This window comes from Lates calcarifer, linkage group LG3 (genome assembly GCF_001640805.2).
Source record: "Lates calcarifer isolate ASB-BC8 linkage group LG3, TLL_Latcal_v3, whole genome shotgun sequence".
In the NCBI taxonomy this organism is placed as follows: Eukaryota; Metazoa; Chordata; class Actinopteri; family Centropomidae; genus Lates; species Lates calcarifer.
This window is the reverse complement of record NC_066835.1, coordinates 855,329-878,288: the sequence shown is the minus strand read 5'-3', so window position 1 is coordinate 878,288 and position 22,960 is coordinate 855,329. Positions and strand designations below refer to the sequence as shown.

The following is a 22,960-nucleotide window of genomic DNA, read 5'->3' as shown; positions in this document are numbered from 1 at the left end:
TTCACTGCACCACATAACCAGCTGATCAATCTCCCTCCTGTAGGCAGACTCATCACAGATTGGTGATTGGAGGTGCAGCAGTTGGTGTACAGGGAGAAGAGTAGAGGGGAGAGAACACAGTCTTGAGGGGAATCGGTGCTGATGGTCCGAGAGTCAGAGATGTGTTTTCCCAGTTTCACATGCTACCTCCTGTCTGACAGGAAGTTAGTGATCCACCTGCAGATGGAGTCAGGCACACTCAGCTGGAAGGTCTTGTCCTGTAGCAGTGCTGGAATGATGGTGTTAAAGGCGGAGCTGAAGTCCACAAACAGGATCCTGGCATAGGTTCCTGGGGAGTCCAGGTGCTACAGGATGAAGGAGGGCCATGTTGACTGCATCGTCTACAGACCTGTTGGCTCTGTGGGCAAACTGCAGGGGGTCCAGGAGTGGGTTGGTAAAGGATTTGAGGTGGGACAGCACAAGGCACTCAAATTACTTCATTACCAAAGAGGTCAGGGCAACAGGTCTGTACTCATTAAGTTTTGTGATCCTTGGTTTTTTGGGGACAGAGATGATGGTGGAGGCGTTGAAGCAGGCTGGCACATGGCTTGTCTCCAGTGAGGTGTTGAAGATGTCAGTGAACACTGTGTGTGTGTGCACATGAATAAAACAGCTGATCAGCACAGTGCTTAAGGGTGGATGGAGAGACTGAGTCTGGCCTGGCTGCCTTGCGGGGGTTCTGTCTCTTAAAGAGTCTGTTGACGTCTCTCTAAGGTGTCTCTAAGGTGTGCAGCTTTGGAGAGGCCCTGACCCCTGCTGTGCTGGGGGAGGGTGAGAGGCTGGTGTAGTGGGGCTGGTGGATGGTGTCATGGGGGATGGTGTCAGGACTGTCGCACTGTCTTTTAAAGCGGCAGTAGAACTCATTCAGGCTGTTGGCCAGGCATGAGTCGTTTGTGGAGTGGGGGACTTTGGGCTTGCAGTTAGTGATCTGTCTGAGCCCTCTCCAGACAGAAGCAGAGTCACCTGCTGAGAACTGGTGTTGTACAGAGTATAGCTGAACCTGTACTTTGACTCCCTCAACCTGTCTCTGTCCCCACTCCTAAACGCTTCCTCCTTCTCCAGCCTCAGCTGTCAGTTTGACTGTGAACCAGGGTTTGTCATTGTTATAACTCACCCTGGTGTGTGTTTGTATACAGCAGTCCTCACAGAAGTTGATAAATGAGGTCACAGCCTCTATATACTCATCCAGACTGTTGGTGGCAGTCCTGAATACATCCCAATCTGTGCAGTCCAAGCATGCCTGGAGATCCTCCACAGCATGGTCATTTGATTCTAATATGTGAAAAGAATTATGTCTAACTTCTATAGTTAAGCGTAGACATGGTCAGTATATGGTAGTATGGTTCCACGGCGAGTATTTAAATTAATTCCTCATATTACTATCTTAGCTTAACAACATCGTAGATAACTCAGATTTTCACTGAATTAATAAAATGGTGTGCTTAATAAAATAGTCAGACAATCATTTCATGTAGTTTCAAAACTAAAGGAAATGTGGACAACTGTTCTGGAGATAGTACAGGAGTGTGACATTATTTACGACCTCTGCCTGGTGCAGAGAAAGATGAACAGTGGAGGATAAGACTATGGTTAGGTCTGTAGATCACAGAGTCCAATCTGCATAGTTCTTTGTCAGATTACTTTCTTGATAAAGCACAGATGAGTGTTTAATGCAGAGACAAAGTTTGTTGCAATTGAATGAAGAAGAAGTGTTCATTCATAAGTTCTAAACTGTTGTCCATTAGAATAGATTCTCCTGAATGGGCCATTTGACCTGTGACCCTGGCTTGGGAGGAAGAATTCTGTATCTGCCTCTTATCACAGAATGTTGGGGAGCCTGAAGAGAAGATAGGGGTTCAAGTCGTAATTCTCAGTGACCGTACTTTTACCTCTGTGCAGTTTTGGGAATACATTACTGTCTTTTTCTATGAATTGTGTGATAGTCTGATAATAGGTGCCAGGCTGACGCTAGGCTGATGCCCGATGTCGCTACAGTATCGAAACTTTAATACAAACATGGATCATGTGTCACCACATTCTTAAACAACACAAAGGTGATTAATTGATCTAACAGAAGAATAGTACTAGTGACAGTAATAGTAATACTAATAGTACTAATACTGTTTTTTTGATCATTGAATAAGATAGAATGATGGGATAAGATGTAACATCTCAGCCCTGGAATGTTGTAGAAATCCCCAACTTTAACCATATTATCGGAAAACATTTGCTCAATATATGGTTCCATATACATGGGTCCATATGGTTCCAGACATGGTGACAAATAGGGAGATATCAGTCTGATTTTTGCTGATCAGTAGTCCTTTCTGTGTTACTTTTCATGATAAAAGTAACAGTCAAAACAATCCAATGCAGAGACTAGTCTTGTTGTGTAGAATGAACTCATATTCATTCTGGAGATTTTCATGGTTTGTTCCTGTGTTAGTCTTGTGGCCATTAGAGTCGATCTCGTAGAACTGGCTATTTGAACTTTGATCTGATCATAGATGTCCTTGGTGTACTGATAGCTGGTCTGGACTGTATCTGTTATTTTATCAAGTTTATGGGTGACCAGTTATAAGTTCAGTCTTTTCTTAAATTTAATGCTGTCTCTGGTTTTCAGCTTATGTCCATTATATATCACCCACTATAAACTTTTCCACAACCCGTGAATGATGCTAGGCCTGGTGTTGCTCTGAAGCACAAAAAGTGAGACAAAGCCCAGATAGGAAAATATAATTAAAGTTCTGGCACTCCCTTTATATTAATTAATTTTCACCTTATGTGTAATGTCTCCAACTCACCCACAACAGTGCACATCCTTAAGTTGTTAGACTGGGGCTGGAGCTTGATTGAATGTGCCAATCCATGTTCTTTGTTTCATTGAGACTTTGACCAAGTGCATCAAAGTGTCTTGGGTAAAATAACTTTAAATCACATTTAAAGTGACTCTTTTTACACTGAGCTATTTTCCCCTATAAATTAAACCTTTTAATAAACTTAAGTGGTTCAGACCTTAATTATTAAAATCAAAATGATGACATATGATAGTAAAACATCTTCAGGCATTCCAAATTTGTGGGTTAGGGGGAGGACAGGTCTTCACTGTGACATGATGCATTGCAGAAAACGTGACAATATGCATTGTGAAGCTGAAAACTGTTATCATGATGTGATTGATGAAGTGAGTGCTGTGTGCTGAAGTAATCCTTTACACTTTTGTGAGTGATTGCACTGTGCGCCTATACGAAATAACACTGGTATAAGAGGACTTAAAGTGAATAGGTTTGGACTGCCTCAATAATGTAACAGCATCTGGCTGCTTCAGGTTCTGTTCAGTCGGACGTCTGTAGACAGTTCACTTCTGTAGTGACCACACCATCAGCTGACTGGGTGACTGTAGTGAGTCAACCCCTCTATCACTAATTCCTCTTGCATAATTGTTTTCTCTCACAGTTAATATTTTTCAGATTCATCATCTGTAACAGCTGTAATTCTCTGCTGTTTGACAGTTTTGCCCCGCATTTCATTTCTGCAGTAAAGACATCAGGAGACGTTGTGAACTTGTTTTTGCTAGTCATTAATCTATTTCCTCTGTTGAAACAGAACATATTTCAGCAGCTTCACAAACTCCTGCAGATTAAACTGAACTAACCCAAGACTTTTAGGGCTGATTAACTCTGAAAAACTCACTATAACAGACTAACAACCTTTTCTAGCCTCGCATCCTAATTAGGCTAGAAAATCCACAGCGCAACACTCAAAAATACCGTAGTTACACTAATACTCACTCCATTCATAAAAATTGGTTGTAATGAATGGAAATGTAGTTGTACCAGGGGAAAAACATTGCCTTATATTATGGCCAGTATAGTATCCTTTGTTGTCATCTTCAGAATAATAGAATAAGTGCAAGAAAGATTTTATCTGTACATTTGGAATTTAGTGTACAATAGGGAAAACACTGTAAGAAACTGGGTTTTGTGGCAACAAGAGATTTAAGATAAGTGATTTTATTTTTGCAGTTTACACTAAGAGGAAATAAATAAGAATTAAAGCTGCGAGCAGCGTTGAACGGGCCCTCGCACCCGGCGCCCGTCGGGGGAGCGGCGACCGCGGGACCCCGGCAACCGCGGGGTCAACGCAGGTCGCAGGGCACACGCTGGCGTAACAGTTCACACTTCCGAGATGTAAAAATTTAAAATAAAAGCTTTTATGCTAATTATTTTCTGTGATAATATTTTTCAGAGCTCATCATCTGTGACAGCTCTTGGCTCTCCTGACTGTAACCTCCCTGTGGCAGCTTCTCACAGACTCAATTAACTCCTCTTCCCCTCCCCCCTCAAACACACGCACACACACACACACACACACACACACACACACACACACGCACACACAGAGAGATACCCCCTCCCAAAAGGAGATAAACTCAGTTTTAACTTGAGTTTAAAAGCTTTGAGCTTTGAGCAAAAGCATTTTTTTTAAGTTCTGTTATTGGATGCATATATAAATCATTTGTACTCAAACAAGGCTTATAATGAAGTTATTTGAACAGTGAATATCTCATCTGCCTAAAGTCAGGGCGAAGCAACTAACCAGCTGTAGGGATGGGTATCATTAGGATTTTATCTTTATCCATACAGACCCCTATCAGTCCAGCTCAGACTGTTACTGGTTTAAGAGAGTGAAGTTTACAGCAATTTGCAAAATTTGGAGATGAGTGACAAACTAACCAGTTAGACTACATACAGACAAGCTTTCATTTTAGCTGTTAGTAACAGTTTGCCATGAGCTTAACCAGCGTGCTGTGCTTCGTGTTAAACATGTCATGAGACTGTGGACAACGCTGAAAAGATTACTTTACTAACTACTGGCCGAACAGGCAGTTTGACAAAGAAAAGGTAAAGGCCAGCAGCTTTTACTTTTCAATGCACTTGTCGTCAACTTGAGTGGCTTATATTCAGCTGGTTCACCTCAACGCCGGTGGATGTAGACGTGCACTTTTCCTGTTGCCGTACACTGAGTAACACAAAAAAATCAGCTGACCCCGTGTGAAATTTCCTAACTGATCAAAACCAAACTGTAAAGACAGCATCAATCCACGCTCAGCTTTGGTCAAGGGGAGACATGAATTCAAAATAACCTACAATTCCTTCAAATTAATTTGAAGCCAGTTTAATTTTTTGAGCCAGCTTTGACATCTGCAGATATGAGTTTCTGAAGAGGGGCCTGCTGAGGCTAGATGTGCTGAATAATATCCATTGTAATATCAGAAAACACACTGCATTAAACATTGTCTTAGTTCACTGACCTGAGGTCAACAGGTTATATTACCAACCTGTGAGGTGGCTCACCCCCGTAAGATAAACACATAAATAAACGCTGATAGAACCGATAATTAAAGGCACATCAGTGACAGGGAATGCTATTAAAACTAAACTATAAACGGGTGACATTTACTGCAAAAGAAGATTTTTATTGATACATTTCAGGTAGAATTTAGTTTTCAATAAGGAAAATGCTGTAAGAAACCTGAATTTGTGGCAACAAAAAATTTAAAATAAAAGCTTTTATGCTAATTATTTTCTGTGATAATATTTTTCAGAGCTCATCATCTGTGACAGCTCTTGGCTCTCTTGACTGTATCCTCCCCTGTGTTAGCTTCTCACAGACTCAATCAACTCCCTCCCCCCCCCCCGACACACACACACACACACACACACACACACACACACACACACACACACATACACACAGAGACCCCCCTCCAAAAACCTATCAAAGAGTAATACAATGGCTCCATCTATAGGATAAAGTAGAGAGTTGCAACAGGAAGTTACCCCAAAATCTGAGCTTTCAAACAGGAAGTTGGGTTTCCGAACTTTGACGGGCCAGAACAGGCACACGCTTCGACCAAAACTCACAATTTTCGGAGGACATCTTCCAAAAATCCTCAAGGAGGGGCTGACAACATTTGAAGTGAATCTGGTCACCCTTCTAGAAACTGGACATCACACTATAAAATATGTCATTTCCTGCTATAAATAGGTGGCGCTACAACAATTGTATGAATGTTGACATATGGATGTGTGCAGATAGGTACCATTAACAATCCTGTAAAGTTTGATGCAGTTTGGACAAAGTATGGCCGAAATATAGCAAATTTAAAGCAACTTCCTGTTTTGTGGCGAGTGATCGAACTTTGAGGGGCCATAGCGTCCACGCCCTTCAACAAAAACTCAAAAGCTTCACAATCAAACATCGTCTATGTCTTAAGAACATTTTACCAAATTTTGAAGTCAATCGGACAATGCATTTAGGACAAGATAGATTTCCTGTGACCCCTGGAAATGGCAAAAAAGACACAATTTTTTCACCTTCCGGTCAAAATAAAAATACTTTCTGTTGGGTTTAGAATATGGCTCCAAGAGACTTTTTGGTGCGTCATGGGATGTTACATATGTGTGCACATTTTCAGACTTTTAGGTGCAACGGGCTTGAGGGGCTGTTCAGTTAAAAAATCTAGGTGGCGCTACCGAGGCCATTTTGCCACGCCCATGCTCAAGACCCCTAAATTATTACATTTTTCGCCATTTTTGGTGCATGTTAAGGCCCTCAAAAAGGCGATTAAAGAGGCACCGGAAGAAGAAAAAAAAAAATAATAATAATAATACTGAAACCGAACGAAAACAAGAGGGTCCTTGCAACTTGTTGCATGGCCCCGTTGGGCCCATGCAACTCGTTGCTCGGGCCCTAATTCTAAGATCTTAGTTTGTTTTCATTCTTTCTTCACATATCCTTAGATGTATCGTGAGTGTATCAAATTTCTGTGCAGCAGTATATTACAGGCCTGGGAACCACAAAAACTCCAGAAAAATAACTCTTGAGGGAAAAAAATATAAGAAGTAACTAACTGCAAAACTGTGAAAAAACAACAGAGCCGGTTAAATGTGGTTGCCAATTCTTTTGGCGTGTCACCCCTTGAAACAAGCCAGTATCTACTTGTCACTCCTTGTTTTAAGTTACAACTTTCCTGTGGACAAGTTGGATGCAGTTGGACTAAAGAGTGTTTTAGTTTTTTCAGCCATCTGGATTAATCGTTGGCCCCCATCCCAGGGTTGGGAATGACTGCTATAGGGCTGAACAATTTTGAAAATTGTATTGCAATTGCAATTTGATTTGCTATAGAATTTTTGAAAGCCAAGCTTCAGTCCAGTATTCACTATGTTAAAGGTGATGGAGCATTACCATTTAAGAGATCATTGAAATATTAACTGCTCTATGTACTAATCCAAGGATGAGAATGAGAATATACAAATCCAAAATGTATTTCTTCTAAGAAAAAATGGCATAGAACATGCACATAATGTACCATGGAACAATTCTCACAAAACAAACAATAGCACTATGCTCGCTTGCCTTCTTTGTAGTAACTTTACATTGGTCATACTGCTGCTTGTGGTGGTTTTTTAAATGCTGATACATTGAGGGGGAATGACAGAAAATTGACAGGCACACAGAGAGCTGGTAGAGACAGCCGATAAAAACTATGGAATTTGTCCTGGTAGAAAATACAAATACACATCTAACATAATGTTAACTAGTTCACTATACCAATTTCTCTTCTTTATCTCTCTTCTTCTCGGCTCAGTCGGGTATTTTGCAACTTCATAATATCAGTGGCAATAATTTTCCTGCGGTGAGCCGCCACTGCAATAGCGGAAACACTGCAGTCAAAGTTGGTCATTTGGTCATCATGCTCAGTTATCTCTCTGACACTGCCAGATGATTTTAACTCGTCATAACACTGGTAGTCTGTGCTTTAGCGGTGTATGTTCTTGCGACGGTCATGCAGCTCTCAGTAGGTAGAACTCACATGACACTGGAGCAGAGAGAACCAGAGTGACTCACACTGCCTGCATTGTACTGTTGCTCTGCCCTCCATTTTCATCAAGTATCTAACTCCACAGTTAGTTTTGTGGTTTGGTCATTTTAAGACTAGGTCTGGTCTAAAGTTTACAGCCTGTCGCTCTGTTCCTCCTGCAGTACTCTTTGTGTGAATTATGAGGTAGCTAAAAAAGTGTAACGGCTCGTCCACTAACATCCTATTGTAAAAATAATCGCAGTCTGTGAATCAGCTGTTCCACCACATCCCAAAGGTGCTCTATTTGATTGAGGTCTGGTGACTGTGGAAGCCATTTAAGCACAGTGAACTCATTGTCAATTTCAGGAAAGTAGTTGTGATGATTTGAACTTTGTGGCATGGAGCGTTATCCTGCTGGAAGCAGCCATCAGAAGATGGGTACACTATGGTCATAAAGGGATGCATGTGGTTAGCAACAATACTCAGGTAGGCTGTGGCGTTGAAACAATAATGTGGTACTAAGGGGCCCAAAGAGTGCCAAATAAATACCATTACACAACTACCACCAGCCTGAACCATTGAAGCAAGGCAGGATGTATCGATACGTTACGCTGTTTGTACACCAAATTCTGACCATACCTTCTGAATGTTGCAGCAGAAATCAAGACTCTTCAGATCAGGCAACATCTTCTATTGTCCAATTAGCCCATCTGCTTCAAGGTTTGACGTGTTGTGTGTTAAGAGATGATCTTCTGCAGGACTTGGTTGTAATGACTGGTTATGTGAGTTACTGTTGTCCTACTGTTACTAACAGCTTGAAGCAGTTGGGCCATTCCCCTCTGACCTCTGGCATCAACAAGGCATTTTCACACAGAGAACTGCTGCTCACTGGATATGTTATCTTTTTTGCACCATTCTCTGTAAACCATAGAGATGGTTGTGTGGGAAAATCCTAATACTAAATCTAAGAATACTGCTGAATACTAATCAACCCCGCTACAGACAACATGCCACGTTCAAAGTCACCTGTCTTCCCCATCCTGATGCTCAGTGATTGTTGATTAGATGCATTTACAAGCAGTTAAACAAGTGCAGCTAATGAGGTGGCCAGTGAGCGTATAATAATTTCTTTGAAAACTAAACTTAATTTCAAGTTTGCTTTAAACACACCAGACAAAGCTCCTAGAAATGGCACCAACTGAGCCTTTTAGAATGACCCAGTTGTTCAATTTTTGATTCATTTGTTGTTGTTTTGTGTTCTGCTAGGATCAGACGGCACAGGCAATGGTAGTGATGAAGAAGGGTCTAAACCGAGCGCTGCAGGTTCGGAAAGTGAGTCGGACAACGCTGCTTCTGTAGATGATGGTATAGATGAGGAGGAGGCCAAAGACCTGGCTGCTGAAGACAACTTAACAGAAGATGAAGAAAAGACCAAACAGCTGCCTTCGTCAGACAGCTCAACCAAAGACATCCCTGCTGGCGCCTCACTCAAGGGCCGACGCAAGAGCAAGAAAACATCAGAACCCGAGCCTGCTCAAGCTGCCGACACTGCCTCAACTTCTGGATCTGGCAGTGTGAACACTGAAGAGAACCAGGCTGAGCCCAAGAAATGGAATTTCCGTAGGAATCGTCCCTTGCTGGACTTCACCACTATGGAGGAGCTGAACGAGATGGACGACTACGACAGTGAGGATGATAATGACTGGCGACCCACTGCAGGGAAGAAGAAAGGTAAAGCAGCCACCCAGAAAGGAGGCACTGAGGAAGAGGATGGTGGCAGTGCTAGTGACGACGACGATGATGATGATAATGATGATGACGATGATGATGAGGATGAGGATGATGACAAGGAAGATGGTGATAACAACAACAGCAGCAGTGATAGTGACAAAGAGGTGAAGAAGCCCATGAAGAAAGCAAAGACCACCAGTAATTTTGATGAAGAGCTTACTAATGACAGCATGTCCCAGGGAAAGGGTAATGAGGTGAGTAAAACCCTAGTCTCACAGGGGAAACTAATGACAAACTTATATATGTATATAAACTTCAATCATACTTTTGTGGAATGAGCAACACAGCTAAACGTGTGGGTAGTGCCCCCCAAAATTTGCCAAACTCCCCAGCAATATTCTCTTGTTGGTATTCACTCCTGTTTTGAGTTGCTTGGTGGTTTGAATGATTGTTCTCTCCCACAGTAATAAGGAAAAAACAACACATATTGGCCGTTGGTCATTTTACACTGTTAGGGACCTCAGTAGCGTGTGGAAGATCCATATGCAGCCACAACAGCTTGGCACCAATTTTGGGAAAAAATCTTACGATGTTTCTAATAGATATTAGAATACAATAGAATAGTACTTTATTGATCCTTGACAAGAAATTGCTTTGTTACAGCAGCAGCACACCAACCAAGAGTAAATATAAATTAAAATTAAATTCAAATTAAAAGGGACAAGTGAAATCAAGAAGAAAGAAAAACAAGAGCCATACAAAATGTACAGAGTATACAGAATATCACACAAGATATTACACGTGTGCCACTATGTGCCAAGAGGCATACAATATATTGCATGTGTGAAAATAAACAAAATATTGCACTATTAATATTCCAGAGAGCAGACTGTATGTCTGGTGATTATTGGACATTAAAAGTCAAGAAAAGTTGAAGAAAAACACACAAACGTAAAAACACACTACGGAGCTGCTGCAACAGGCTGCCGCACCACCGGGCCATCTTAGATCAAAGGATTGTGATTTGATTTGATTTGTGATATAATTTTGAAAGTCAAGCTTCAGTCCAGGATTCACTATATACATGTAAAACCTGTGACGGAGCATTACCATTTAAGATATCATTGAAATATTAACTGCTCTGTGTACTAATCCAAAATCTATTTCTGTTTCTTCTAACAAAAAATTGTGTAGAACATACAAATAATGAACCATAGAACAAATCTCACAACACAAACAGTAGCACTATGTTTGCTTGGCTTCTTTGCAGTAACTTTACATTGGTCATACTGCTGTCTGTGGTGATTTATCAGATGCTGATACACTGAGGGTGAATGACAGGCACACGGAGAGCTGGTAGAGACAGACACAGCTGATTAAAACTATGAGATTTGTCCTGGTAGAAAATACAAAATACAGATACAAACCAAACTTAATATTAGCTAGTTCATTCTACCATTTCCTTTCTTTTTCTGTCTCTCTCTCCTCGGCTCAGCCAGGTACTTAGCAACTTTACAATATCAGTGGCGATAATTTTACTGTGGTGGGCCGGCACTACAAAATATGCTATAATATTGCAGAAACACTGCAGACATAAAGTTGTCGTCTTGGTCACAGGCCCGTTATCTCTTTTGCCACACTGTTGACACTGTCATCCGCTTTTAACTTAATATTAGTAATAATATTAGTTAACGTAATATTACCAGTAATTTCCATTTGTCCATTCTTGTGACTAGCATACAGCTTTCACCTGACTCCTGCACTCGTTTTCATCAAATATCTAACTCTGCAGTTTGTTTTGTTGTTTGGTCATTTTAAGACCAGATCTGGTTGTAAAATTTACATCCTGTCGCTCTGTTGCTCCTGCAGTGCTGTGTGCGTGAACTGTGAGGCAGCTAAAAAAAAGTGTAACGATGTGACCACACATCCCTGTTGTAACAATAATTGCAGTCTTTGCGGTTTGCAAATTGCATTACTTCAAATTGCGTTCAGTTTTGATAAATTGTTCAGTTCTAGGTCAGACCATAGGGATGGGGTTTTTGTAAGTGGCTTTAGTTGTGACTCTGTTTCCTGATTCTCCAGGATGCCTTGCTTGATCGGTCCCAGACGTGGAGCACTCAGCACATCCTCATCTGCTGTGTCTGTCTGGGAGACAACAGTGAGGACGCAGATGAGATCATCCAGTGTGACAACTGTGGCGTGACTGTGCACGAAGGTAAGCTGTAGAGTTACAGTCTTACATATCAGTGTGTTGACAATAAGCAGAGCTAGGAAAGATTTGTATCTAAAGACACTTGTTCTCATCTGTTGGATTATCTGGCAGTATATACTCCTAGTTTATTCATCACTGCTAACAAACTACTAGACAAAAGTCATTTAGTACTTGTATGGATGCACTGTGTCTGCACCACCACCACAAGTTAAAAGGTTAGTTTCAAGCTCCTTTTTACAAAGTGGTAGTGGTAAGACTGATATTGTCATCGTCATCATAGAGAGTTGTAGGGCCTCACTATGCTTCAGATGAAGTGGTTGTCATCTATATCACACCACTGCTACAGTAGTGACTTTGCTGCACTACTGTAGATATTGCTGATGCTGCTGTAGAAGTAATATTTAATTATATTTAACACGGAAGTAAATTTTGATCCTGTCCTCAGTTTCTTTTTAAAAATATTTACTTATAAAAAAAAATAATCAGTTAAGTGGACAGACAAAAGGTAAGAGTAGATAATTCAATCATGAATTCATGTATGTCTTTTCATGACACATCGGTATTTGTCATTTTCAGGTCTTCTCACTCTGAAAATAAACTTGCTTTTCACTTTGGTTCCCTTTTAAAAACACTTGTTGCTTGATATAAGATGAAATGACTTGACTCTAAATTCAATGAACATGATATCCTTAATTATTTTAGATGGTCAAGTTTTTTTAGACCCCTACAATTTTAACTCATCATCAAGATGATTCCAAAATCTGAAACCCACCCACACTTACATTTCAAACACAGCCTCTTAAATTCTAGGTATATTTTCTTAATTTAAAAAATCTAAAAATACAAACAGGAAGGTCATTGTTTATAGCTTGAAAAAGTATTTTAGCTGTTTTTAAATACACAATATCTATAAATTTAAGATGCTGGAATGTATATAAAATAGATTAGTAGATTCAAAATAACTAGGGTTTTGTAATATTCTAATCGCTCTTTTTTGAAGTTTAATTATAGGGTGTATATTTGTTCTACGTGCGTTTCAACACAATATGACATATATGGCATTATAAGTGAACAGTACAGATAAACATTTCTTATTCAACACTTCCCTTGTTTTATAAAGAACACCAACAGATATGGATAATTTTCTTTAATATATTCTATATGGCTCTCAAAGTTTATGGTCTATAATCACTTTTTTGTTTCATAAACTCTTTCAATTTCAACACCATGTAAACTCAGTTTTATATCACAGTTTGTGCTGAAACCACCAAAGACCATATGTTTTGTTTTGTTTTCATTTAGAGATAACTTTTTAACATCAAACCATTTCTTTAAGGTGATCAACTCTTTTTCTACTGTATTTAGTAATTGTATCACATCCTCTTCCTGAACAAAATAAGTTTGTGTCATCTGCAAACATTATAAATTTCAGTATATTAAATGCAGTGCATATATCATTTAATATATAATTTAAATAAAGTATAAACAACTTAATTGATAAAATCCCAACAGCTTCCTTTTGTAGTTTTGTTGCTCCAACAAACAAAGCCCAGTGGACACAACAGTCAGGCAGCAGCCTCTCATTTTTTGCTGGTGCTGATCATCTCTTTCAGTTAAGATAATGGCTGGTAGTATCAATTGTTGAAAACTAACAAATTTTGTGTATAAGCAAAATAAATGATGGAAGGAAGTTCTGCAGCACATTTGCACTACTGAAATGTAATTGGTGTAATTTGGTAGCCTATTTAATGATAGGTAAATTTTATTTTAATTTTTTATTTTTCTCATCTTCTCAGTCTCTGATAATGAAACAGTGCCTGGCTGCTCACAACCATTGCTAGCCTAGCAACATAATAAGGTTACAAACAACCCACAACACAGCCCTTGAAAATACTGTGGTTCCACTAGTACTTACTCCATTCAAAAACTCTGTTGTGATGAATGGAAATGTAATTGTACCAGGGGAAAAACTATTGTTTTATATTAGGGCCAATACAGTTCCTTTCTATGGCATTGTAGTGTGTAGAATAAGCAGAGCTAGGAAGAAAGATTCATTTATACGTTTGAACTGAAATTTAGTTACAATAAGAAAAACACTGGAAAAACTGGGTTTTGTCTTTAATTAGTCTTTTTGTCTTTAATTAGTGATTTTTTTTTGCAGTTTACACTGAGAAAGAATAAATGAGAGCTCTAAGATCTTAGTTTGTTTTCATTCTTTCTTCATGTATTGAGACGTGAGCCCTGTATCGAGTATGGTGCAAGTATGTTATACCCCTACTACCGGGTACACTGTTGTTGTTCTTCTTGTCTCTATCCCAGGTTTTAAAACACCAGTTATCCTTTCAGTTGTCAGCACCTTTAATATGTCACACAGTAGACTTTAGTAGAATTCAGTAGATTTATTTGCCATATTTTCCACCAGACATTTTGGCCGGTAATTTTTTTTTATCTAAAAGCTGGCATATGCAGGCTAATGTAAACTCTACACCAAACATACACGACAGAATGAAAAGAGCTGCTTCTTTTGATTTCACTATAAATAGTACAACTGTGGCCTTTTCTAGAAGTTGCACAAGACATTTATGGTATTGTCATTTTAATAAGAATAGTAATGAGTGCTGAAATAAATGATTGATAAATGATTAACAAAAGCCATTCATTAAACAAAAGTGCCAGACATTCACTGGTTGCAGCTCCCAAATGTGAAGATTTACTGTGGATTTTAGAGCATGGTTCAGAGCAAACACAATATCTGAAGATGTAATCTTAGGCTTTTAGAAATTAGTCATTATTGTTCACTATTATGTAACATTTTTTGCGTTAAAAAATTCCACGTATCACATTGTGTTGTTTTTAATGCTCATAGCACACACTGACAAAACTGCTGGTTTTGAATGTTCACATGACACATGTGGATACAGGGAAATAGGACAGTGGATGTATACATTGTTAAGCTCTCTGAGGTATATTGTTTTTTTAGTTAAAGAAATCAGTTTGACCTGAGCTGCCAGTGCAGCTGTACCTGGATTAGAATTTTCCAATGTCATGAATACAGCTTCATTACTAGTGCTGATACATTTCAATACATCTTCTCTAGAGATGAGAAAAACTATATTTTGAAAAATATATCGGCTGTCTGTGAATGGCTGAGTCCATCACCACTTGGTTTTTTTAGTGCACTTTGCTAATTTAATGGTCTGCCTTGAAAATTCGGCTACATAAAAAAAAAATCCTGTAATGCACAGGTGTGCACTAAAAGGAACTGGCAGTTGGAGTTGGGCCATACTGTGCAGGTTACACTGTCTTTCACAAAAAATGACAATTAAGCCGCAATGTTTGCTGTGTGCACTCTGATTATTTAATAGTATATGTTATCGACACCTGTTCATTTGGACACTTGGAGTGGAGGCGTCATTCGTCTGACCCCATGGACTCTTTTAGAAATAGTGCTGGACAGCCTGTCTTTACCTGAGTGAATCAGCACCTATAAGTTGTTGGACTGATGGTGGCCAGTTGGAAAATTCTGACATACAAGGAATGGCTATTGAATAACAAGACTAAGGCTGTAATACAATTTTATTGAACATTTTGTGTTCTTCTGTCTTTCTCCTTTAACATACTCCCCTTCTGCATCAACACACCACTGCATTCAGGTCTTCCACTGATCAAAGCAGGGCAGTAGGTCTTCTTTGGACTTCTGACACAGACTCAAAACGTGTTCCTTTGAGCACAGATTTGATCTTAGGAGAAAGGAAAAAGTCACATGGTGCTAGAGTGAATAGGGAGGGTGATCAAGCACTGGGATTTGTTTTTAGGCCAGAAACTGCTCTTCCTTTTGATCAGGGGTCAGAAGTTTTGGGACAGCTTTGGCACTCACTTTTGTTATGTTCAAATTTTCATGCAAAATTTGCCAAACTGTCTCTTTATCAATGGAGACCACTTCTGCTATCATTCTTATACTTAGTCATCGATCATTTCAAATGATTTGTTCAATTTGTTGAATGTTTTCAGAGGTTTTTAATGTGGACATCTTGGAGAATCCTTTCTGCCTTCACAGAATCTTTTGTATCATTCAAACACACGTGCACGTGACATGCAGTATTCCCCATACAATGTACAAAAAGATTCGGCCTCTGTTATGTTCAATTTCACCAAAAATTTCAAGTTAACGCCTAGCTCAATTTTTTAAGCTAATCATTTTCCGATGCCTTAGCAAAAACATATGCACTTCAGTAGCTAGCAGTGAACTAAAGACGTCACTTACAGCAGTTGTTCGTGAATACTCAACCTTTAATATATAACACTCGGTGTGACTGTGAACCAAATGGTTTTATCCTCATAAGCACAGTCTCATTATTTAATAGCCATACCTCATATTGCCCAGCCCTACTTTAGTAATAAAATTCTGACAGACTATGTGGGCACATATTGTGCTGCTCTGCCCTTATTTTCTTTCAGTCCTTAGTATTTACAATAGAGTTGGTTTTAAAAAAAAACATCAGTCTGTAGCCTCCTTGCTTTTGTAGCCACAACAGTGCTACAGAAAATGGTGACAGGAGAACATAGCATGATACAGATTCATGTAAAAATGTAAAATGGTATCAATAACACAAAATAGGTAATAATAGTAATGACAATTAAAGTCATAAATGTAATAGTAGCAGTGAGACAAGAAGCAGTACTAATAATTTCTAAATAAAACAGATCAGACTCTACAGCTCCGGAGGCAGAAATACCTACAGAAAGTGACAGAAGAGGAGAGAGAGAGACAAAAAAGCAAAAAACTATGGGAAAGGGAAGATATCGAGTTAGTAATGTATTTATGGGATATAAATCCATACAGAGTGAGGGAGAAGCTCAGTGCATCATGAAACACAACTGATTCTAGATGCAGAAAATACCGAGACATATATCGTGTATCGCCATGCAGCTGAAAAATACTGACATATGATTTTTGATGTGTATTACGCAGCCCGAACAGATATACATCATACACTGTTGATATAATAAAACAATGATCTATATGATCCAGGGTAAACAGCAGCATTTATATTGCGTCACCATTAATTGTTTTTCTGTAATGCTGTATAACATTATAATATTGAGCAAAATATTGACAGTTTATTGAAAGTATTTCGGTTATACAGCCAATATGTTCATATGTATCTGAAATCATAAACTCTCAACTTGCATTACACTGTCTCAGTCCACCATCACTTTGATTGGCTCAACTGTGAACACACACTCATACTCATACTGTGAAGGGTGGGAACAGTCCTAATTAACCCAATTCTCCGTTGGCAGACAAGAGATATTAGGAGCAGGTCTTAAATTTATCTTGTTCGTTTAGTTTGTTGATATTTTCTTCCTCTGAGATGTATTTAATTTGCCTGAAAAGACACGGAAAGGAGATTTAAGTAGTTTGCAGTGGGGGCTTGAGAGAGAGGAGGCAATGGCAGCACTTGGAGCAGTTCTTATCTTCCTCTCCAAGGACATAAATGATGTTCCTTTTTTCTTGGCCAGTAAAATATGGACCTGAATTCTAGCAATGAATTTGCCATTCCTTTGTACTTGTGCTAACAATGGTAAGATCTATTGTGGTATTGGGTGCTTAATTCATATTTTTTTCATTTGTATGCATTGACAAAGCACTGCTAATTTCATTCATCATAAAAATGTCCTGTCATGGAATATTTCTCAGTCTTACACGATAATATTTCTAGTAGTGGCATCACTGTTAACACTAAATTGCACAACAAACACTCACTAATTGTTAAAATAACTACTAATAAAATTATAATTAACACTTTTTATTGTCCTATAGGTCATTGTAGTTGTTGCCTTGAGCCTTGTTTTTATGCATGGGCAGGAATTTTTATTGTTTCTGAAAACATAAATGTAACTCAAATACAAACAAGCAAAACAAGGAAACAAAAAAAGATACCAAGTGCATATTTGGTGTTGTGTTTGAGACTTCACTTTCTTTTTTCCCAACATATATTGGGGTCCATTTAAAGGGACTCTATCAAGCACACAGCAGAGCAAGACTCCAAATGCAAGACTAAGACAAAGATCGCAGATCAGGTTCTCTATTATAAGCAACAGTCTGGTACACGAGAAGGCAATCAGATCAGGCAACGGTATCCAAAAACAACAGGCAGAATCCAGAATCAGGAACTCAGGCAAAGGTCAAAAACACAGGGAATCAAAACTGGGAAAACACTGGAAAGCTGACATGAGGGACAAGACAATCTGGCAATTGACAAGAGGAAGAGACACTGACTAAATACCCCTAGACAAGGAGATAACGACAGTAATCAAGACGAGGAAGTAAAGACAACTGGAATAACCAAGGAACAAGACACAGGAAGACAAGACAAAATACCAAAATAAAACAGGAAAGACATTCAAACCCTGACAGACTCTTTACTCAGATTCGCCAAAAAACAAACAAGCAACTGACCAACACCATGTTCTCATTACTCTCTAGTGATAGAGATTGGGAATCAAATCAAAGACAGAGGAGGACAGGAAATGTAATACTGAATCACATTTTTTTTTCTTTTAACCCTGTAACTCCATTCCACTCTATGCAGTGTTACTGATTGGTCAACAGTTGCACACAGACTTGTCTGGTGAGTCTAATTCTAACATATTGCTTAGTCACCACTTTAGTGGTTGCCAGGAAAACACCTAATTATCAGAGCAGCTTTTCCCTATTGGGAATGTTTCTACCTGCACACTGATACAGTAGTGTACCTGTCTAATCTCTCCTTAGCCAACCATGAAAGATAATAAAGGCCTTAAAGAAGTCAGGATGATCTTTCTCTTCACTGCTCTGTGCACAAATATATTAAATATACCATTCTGTAATATGCTTTATTGAATGCATATCAGACGAAGTATTGATTCTCTCAACAGTAATTGTGATTCAGTTTATCATTGAGACATAAATTGTTGACCCCATTCCTATATTTGTATTTTTTCAGGCTTTTCCATGAGCAGAAAAATATTCCATAGAATAGTCTTTTATTAAAGAATCTAGATTTTGACAGCTTTATTTGCAAATTTCAGTGTTTTGGTGTGGGTAGTACTGATGTTGGCAATAATATCATGCAAGCAAGCATCTATACAAAGCACGTACAGGAATACTGTTCTTACTGGCCTGCCTATTGATTATCAGAGTCTTGCCAGTCATACGGCCAGAAATAATTGTCATACCATAAGTTCTTCTTCTTTTTTTTTTTTTTTTTTACTTTAAATGCCAAAGAATGCTCTTTTTTCCTACCGGTTTTCCTTTATCCAGTAGTCTAAATCCAGGTCCCTTATTTGCAATCAAAGGATAACAGTTTTCTATCAACAATAGGTAGCTTTGAAAAAGGTAAATCCTCCTTTTCCATCCATCCTCCTTTTCTTGATAAGTGATGTGAAAGTGGCATTGAATTTTACACTCAGATGGGAGTGAAATATACTCAAATGTGCCATAAATATATTTATTTCCCCAAATTTGCTCAACTCATGTATGCTAGCATTTATTTTTGCACTTTAATGATGGGGAAAGGATGACTGGTGTTTTTTATGTGTTTTTGTTACTCTTAATAAAGCCCATCTCTCAGTGCTTTCTGACTTCCCTACCCTTTCTCTGGCACCTTGCCCCACAAATGTATAATTTCATTTTTAGGTTCAGGGACACTCAGTAATTTCCTACAGCTAGCCACTATCATTTTCATAGATTTTCCACATTTTAACGATATTTCAGCAGGAGCAAATTGTGTATTTATTGTGGATTATTCTCCGTCAGTAGCAGATTAATCAATATTTAGTGCTGTAGTAAGTATTTCTGGCAGCAGAACTGCGTATTTGGGATTGAGTCAAAATAAACTACAGTGTATGTGTTAATGCTACTAACTGAGCATGTTTGTCCAGTGCAGCAGCATAGCTCACTGATTTTTAATGGCTTTTGGACAACAGAGGAGCTCTATGACACAGATGAATATGATCCACATGAGATTTATAAACAAATAGAAGACAATAGAACATCACCAGCCTTATTCTCTAAGTACACAATGTATAGTTAAAACTTAACTACTCAAAACAATTTGAGTGTACTTTTACAGGAGTGTTATATCCAAAATTACTGTTTACATTCATCAAGTTTAGCAGTAGCTGTGTGTTGCCACAGTGACAGCAAGGGTTAAATATCCTTCAGTTTACTATATTTTTAAAAAGCATGTTTACTTTATGACTTTTAAAAAAAAAATGGAAAAAAAGACAATCTAAGCATAACCTTATTTTCAGTTAGTATGTATTATGAGTTCTTCATGGTTCTTTATTATTTGAAAAACAAACAAATGTGTTGTCATTAATAGCATTAGTAAAATTAATTAGTAACAAATATATTTTTTACAAGAACCTCATGTGATGTTTTACTTCTGCTATTTGGGATTAGAAATGTCTTTAAACAGCAACAAATGGTTGCTGCTTTATTGCCTACCAAATAACCAGCTGATTAATCGCCTAATGGCTCCAGGTGTGGTATTAATATGGACATACTGATGAGTGACTAATAGAAAGCCCAACATAAAATGGCTTATTAAGATGTTGTTTCCCACAAGCCTCCAGAATGGCTTCACGTTGATACTCTCTCATTTTGTGTTTTAATGGTAGTGGTAGAGAATGCTGTGATCATTTGGGTTGAGATCAGGTAACTGAGGACCAAAGTATGTTTTACATAATTGTCATCCCACCAAATCATTCAATGATTTTTGTGCTCTGCATGAACTCTTTGATTCCTATTTTTTCTTTTAATATGTCATTGGATTGTATGTAGATGATAAGTATGAGACTACTGCTAAGTTAAAAATGTTAGTGGTCACTGAGCTGTAAGATGGCACATTCACTCTTGTGAGGTGTACATCCCTCCCCTCCCATGAACAAACAGCCCCCTCTATTACCTTTATTCTCTGTCTTCATGCACACATGATTTTATATTATTAGTGGATGCATCCACTCCTAGTTGGTGAGCCTTTGTTGAAGGCAAGAAAACAGTTCTTTTTTATTCAGTCTCATAAAGTTAAAAGTGCTTCTCTTGGTTCAGTCAACTCTACCTAGCCCCTTCTTTTTTTCCTGCCAAGCTCGTCATTTCTGACAAGGATAATCTTTCCTTCAGGGATTATGAAGCTATCCTGTAGTCATCACTTTTTGTCAGCTTAGCTCATATTAGCCAGCAACCCATGGCTTAACAGTCTGAGCTTTGTATCTCAGTTCAAAAGGAACATCGAAGATTTGTGCCACGGTTTAGCCATAAGTCGGTTAAGCCAGCATGGTGGGCATTCACAACTCCCAGTCCCACTGTTCAAAGCCCAGTCAGTGAAGATGAAGCACCCAACAGTTGCCAGAGGTATTCCAGTAATACCTGTCTTTACGAAAATAAATTTTGTGTGGAACTATATTGGAGCCAGCATTCTGCTCTTGCCCACATACTGTGGAGAAAAATTGAGGTAGAAAAATGCAGTAGTTATCTCCAGATCTTGGGTAGTTAGATTTTAAGCAGATTATCTGTTTTGAATGTCAGGCTGGAATCCAGCTGTGACTAGATTACTAACTACGTTGGTTTATTCTTCCCTTGAGTTGATTTCAAGAAGAAACTAGAAAACTGAAGATAGAGAAGAGTTCAAAATAAGTGATTCACCATGACACACAGCACATGGTCTTTCAATCAGAAAAGCACATGCACCCTCCAAACAAAGTGTAGAGCTGAATAAACAACTCCGTCTGCCCCACTGTTTACTTTTGATGGGCTGCCCTACTCCCCAGTGTGGTAAACAGTGACGGGCACTGAACTTTTGATTTGTGAGTCTTTCCCATTGCCTAAAACCCTGAAGGCTGGTTGACTGAATTAGGAGTTAGAGTGTTATCTCCCCAGTGGAGTCAAAGCACAGATTGCTGTCCTCATTGGTAGCGAAGAGCACGTCTGCCTGGTGTAATAGCTGCCATAGAAACCACATCAGCCTAGTAATTGTTCAGGTAACCTCAGGAAATTAAGAGGACAACATTAAAATGCTTTTGCCTGCCTTCCTCTTGCTTCTCTCAGGCTATATTTTTTTTTATCAAATGTCCATTTTGTGGTGCTGCAGTGTCACAGAAGATTGACAGCTTTTGGATCTATCTCCAATAAGGAGAAAGATGGATCCGAGAGGAGTAGAACAGCCAATCTCATGGTTGCACATACTACAGAGTACAGTAAACAGTACTGACACTTGTTTAGGGTGTAGACTTGAGCCAGCTGAATACATGTTATAAATAGGGATGTAACAATATCAAAATCTCACTTTATGTTAATACCTCAATAACAAATCTGTGATGTGATATTTATTGCAATATTTAAAAAAAGGCAAATGAAGACTTAGGGGAAAAAATTGGTTTATTGAACAATGAACAAGGCATTAATTTCAAAGTGCAAAAACATTCATTTGTATCTCCCAATGTGTAGGTAACTGCAGTCTGGCAGTGTCTGCATATTGTTTCTTGTTATTCTGTTCCCCTCTCTCATTGCATGACTCTTGGAAACTGAAATACTTCCACATGTCAGATCTAAAAGATGCTGGAGCATCCACAGTTTCAAAGGCTTCATCTCTCTCTCCCCTGCTTTGTCCACAATGGTATTGAGACACTTTTGTTATGTCGATATCGTGAAATTGACGATACCATTACATCCCTAGTTATAAAGCAATGCCAGTATGTATCTCCATGATGATTGGTTCCAGGTCCCTAATTACAGTAGTTAGGCAAGAGGAGCACTTGAAACACCAAATTCTGGTGGCAGTGGAGTGCAAAGCAGACTTATGGCAGAGTAGGAGGCAAGTCCATGTAGTCAACTCCTCACAATGACTAATGCATAATGTCAGTGTACTTTGAAATGATTCATGCTAGTAATAAAAAACTAGAGTAGCACTTACTACTAGCACTTAGTACTTGTTCCACTTTTCGTGAGCAGTTATAAAGGATAAAACTCAGTTTATACTTGTGAATTACATGGCTACTCTGTGCCTATGTGTATGAGCTCCAAAGCTACGCAACAGGCTATGCTGTAGCCTGGGGACCACAAGCAA

At 38.8% G+C, this 22,960-nt stretch overlaps 1 protein-coding gene across 4 annotated transcripts in view; it reads left to right on the top strand.

Moving 5' to 3' along the window:
• phf14 (PHD finger protein 14) overlaps positions 1-22,960 on the top strand; it is a 123,969-nt gene that overhangs the window by 14,167 nt on the left and 86,842 nt on the right. For all 4 annotated transcript variants that reach the window (XM_018695439.2, XM_018695438.2, XM_018695440.2 and 1 more), the window contains exons 3-4: positions 9,173-9,891; positions 11,720-11,852. In XM_018695439.2, coding sequence (XP_018550955.1) covers positions 9,173-9,891; positions 11,720-11,852 — 852 coding nt within the window. The remainder of the gene's footprint in view (positions 1-9,172; positions 9,892-11,719; positions 11,853-22,960) is intronic.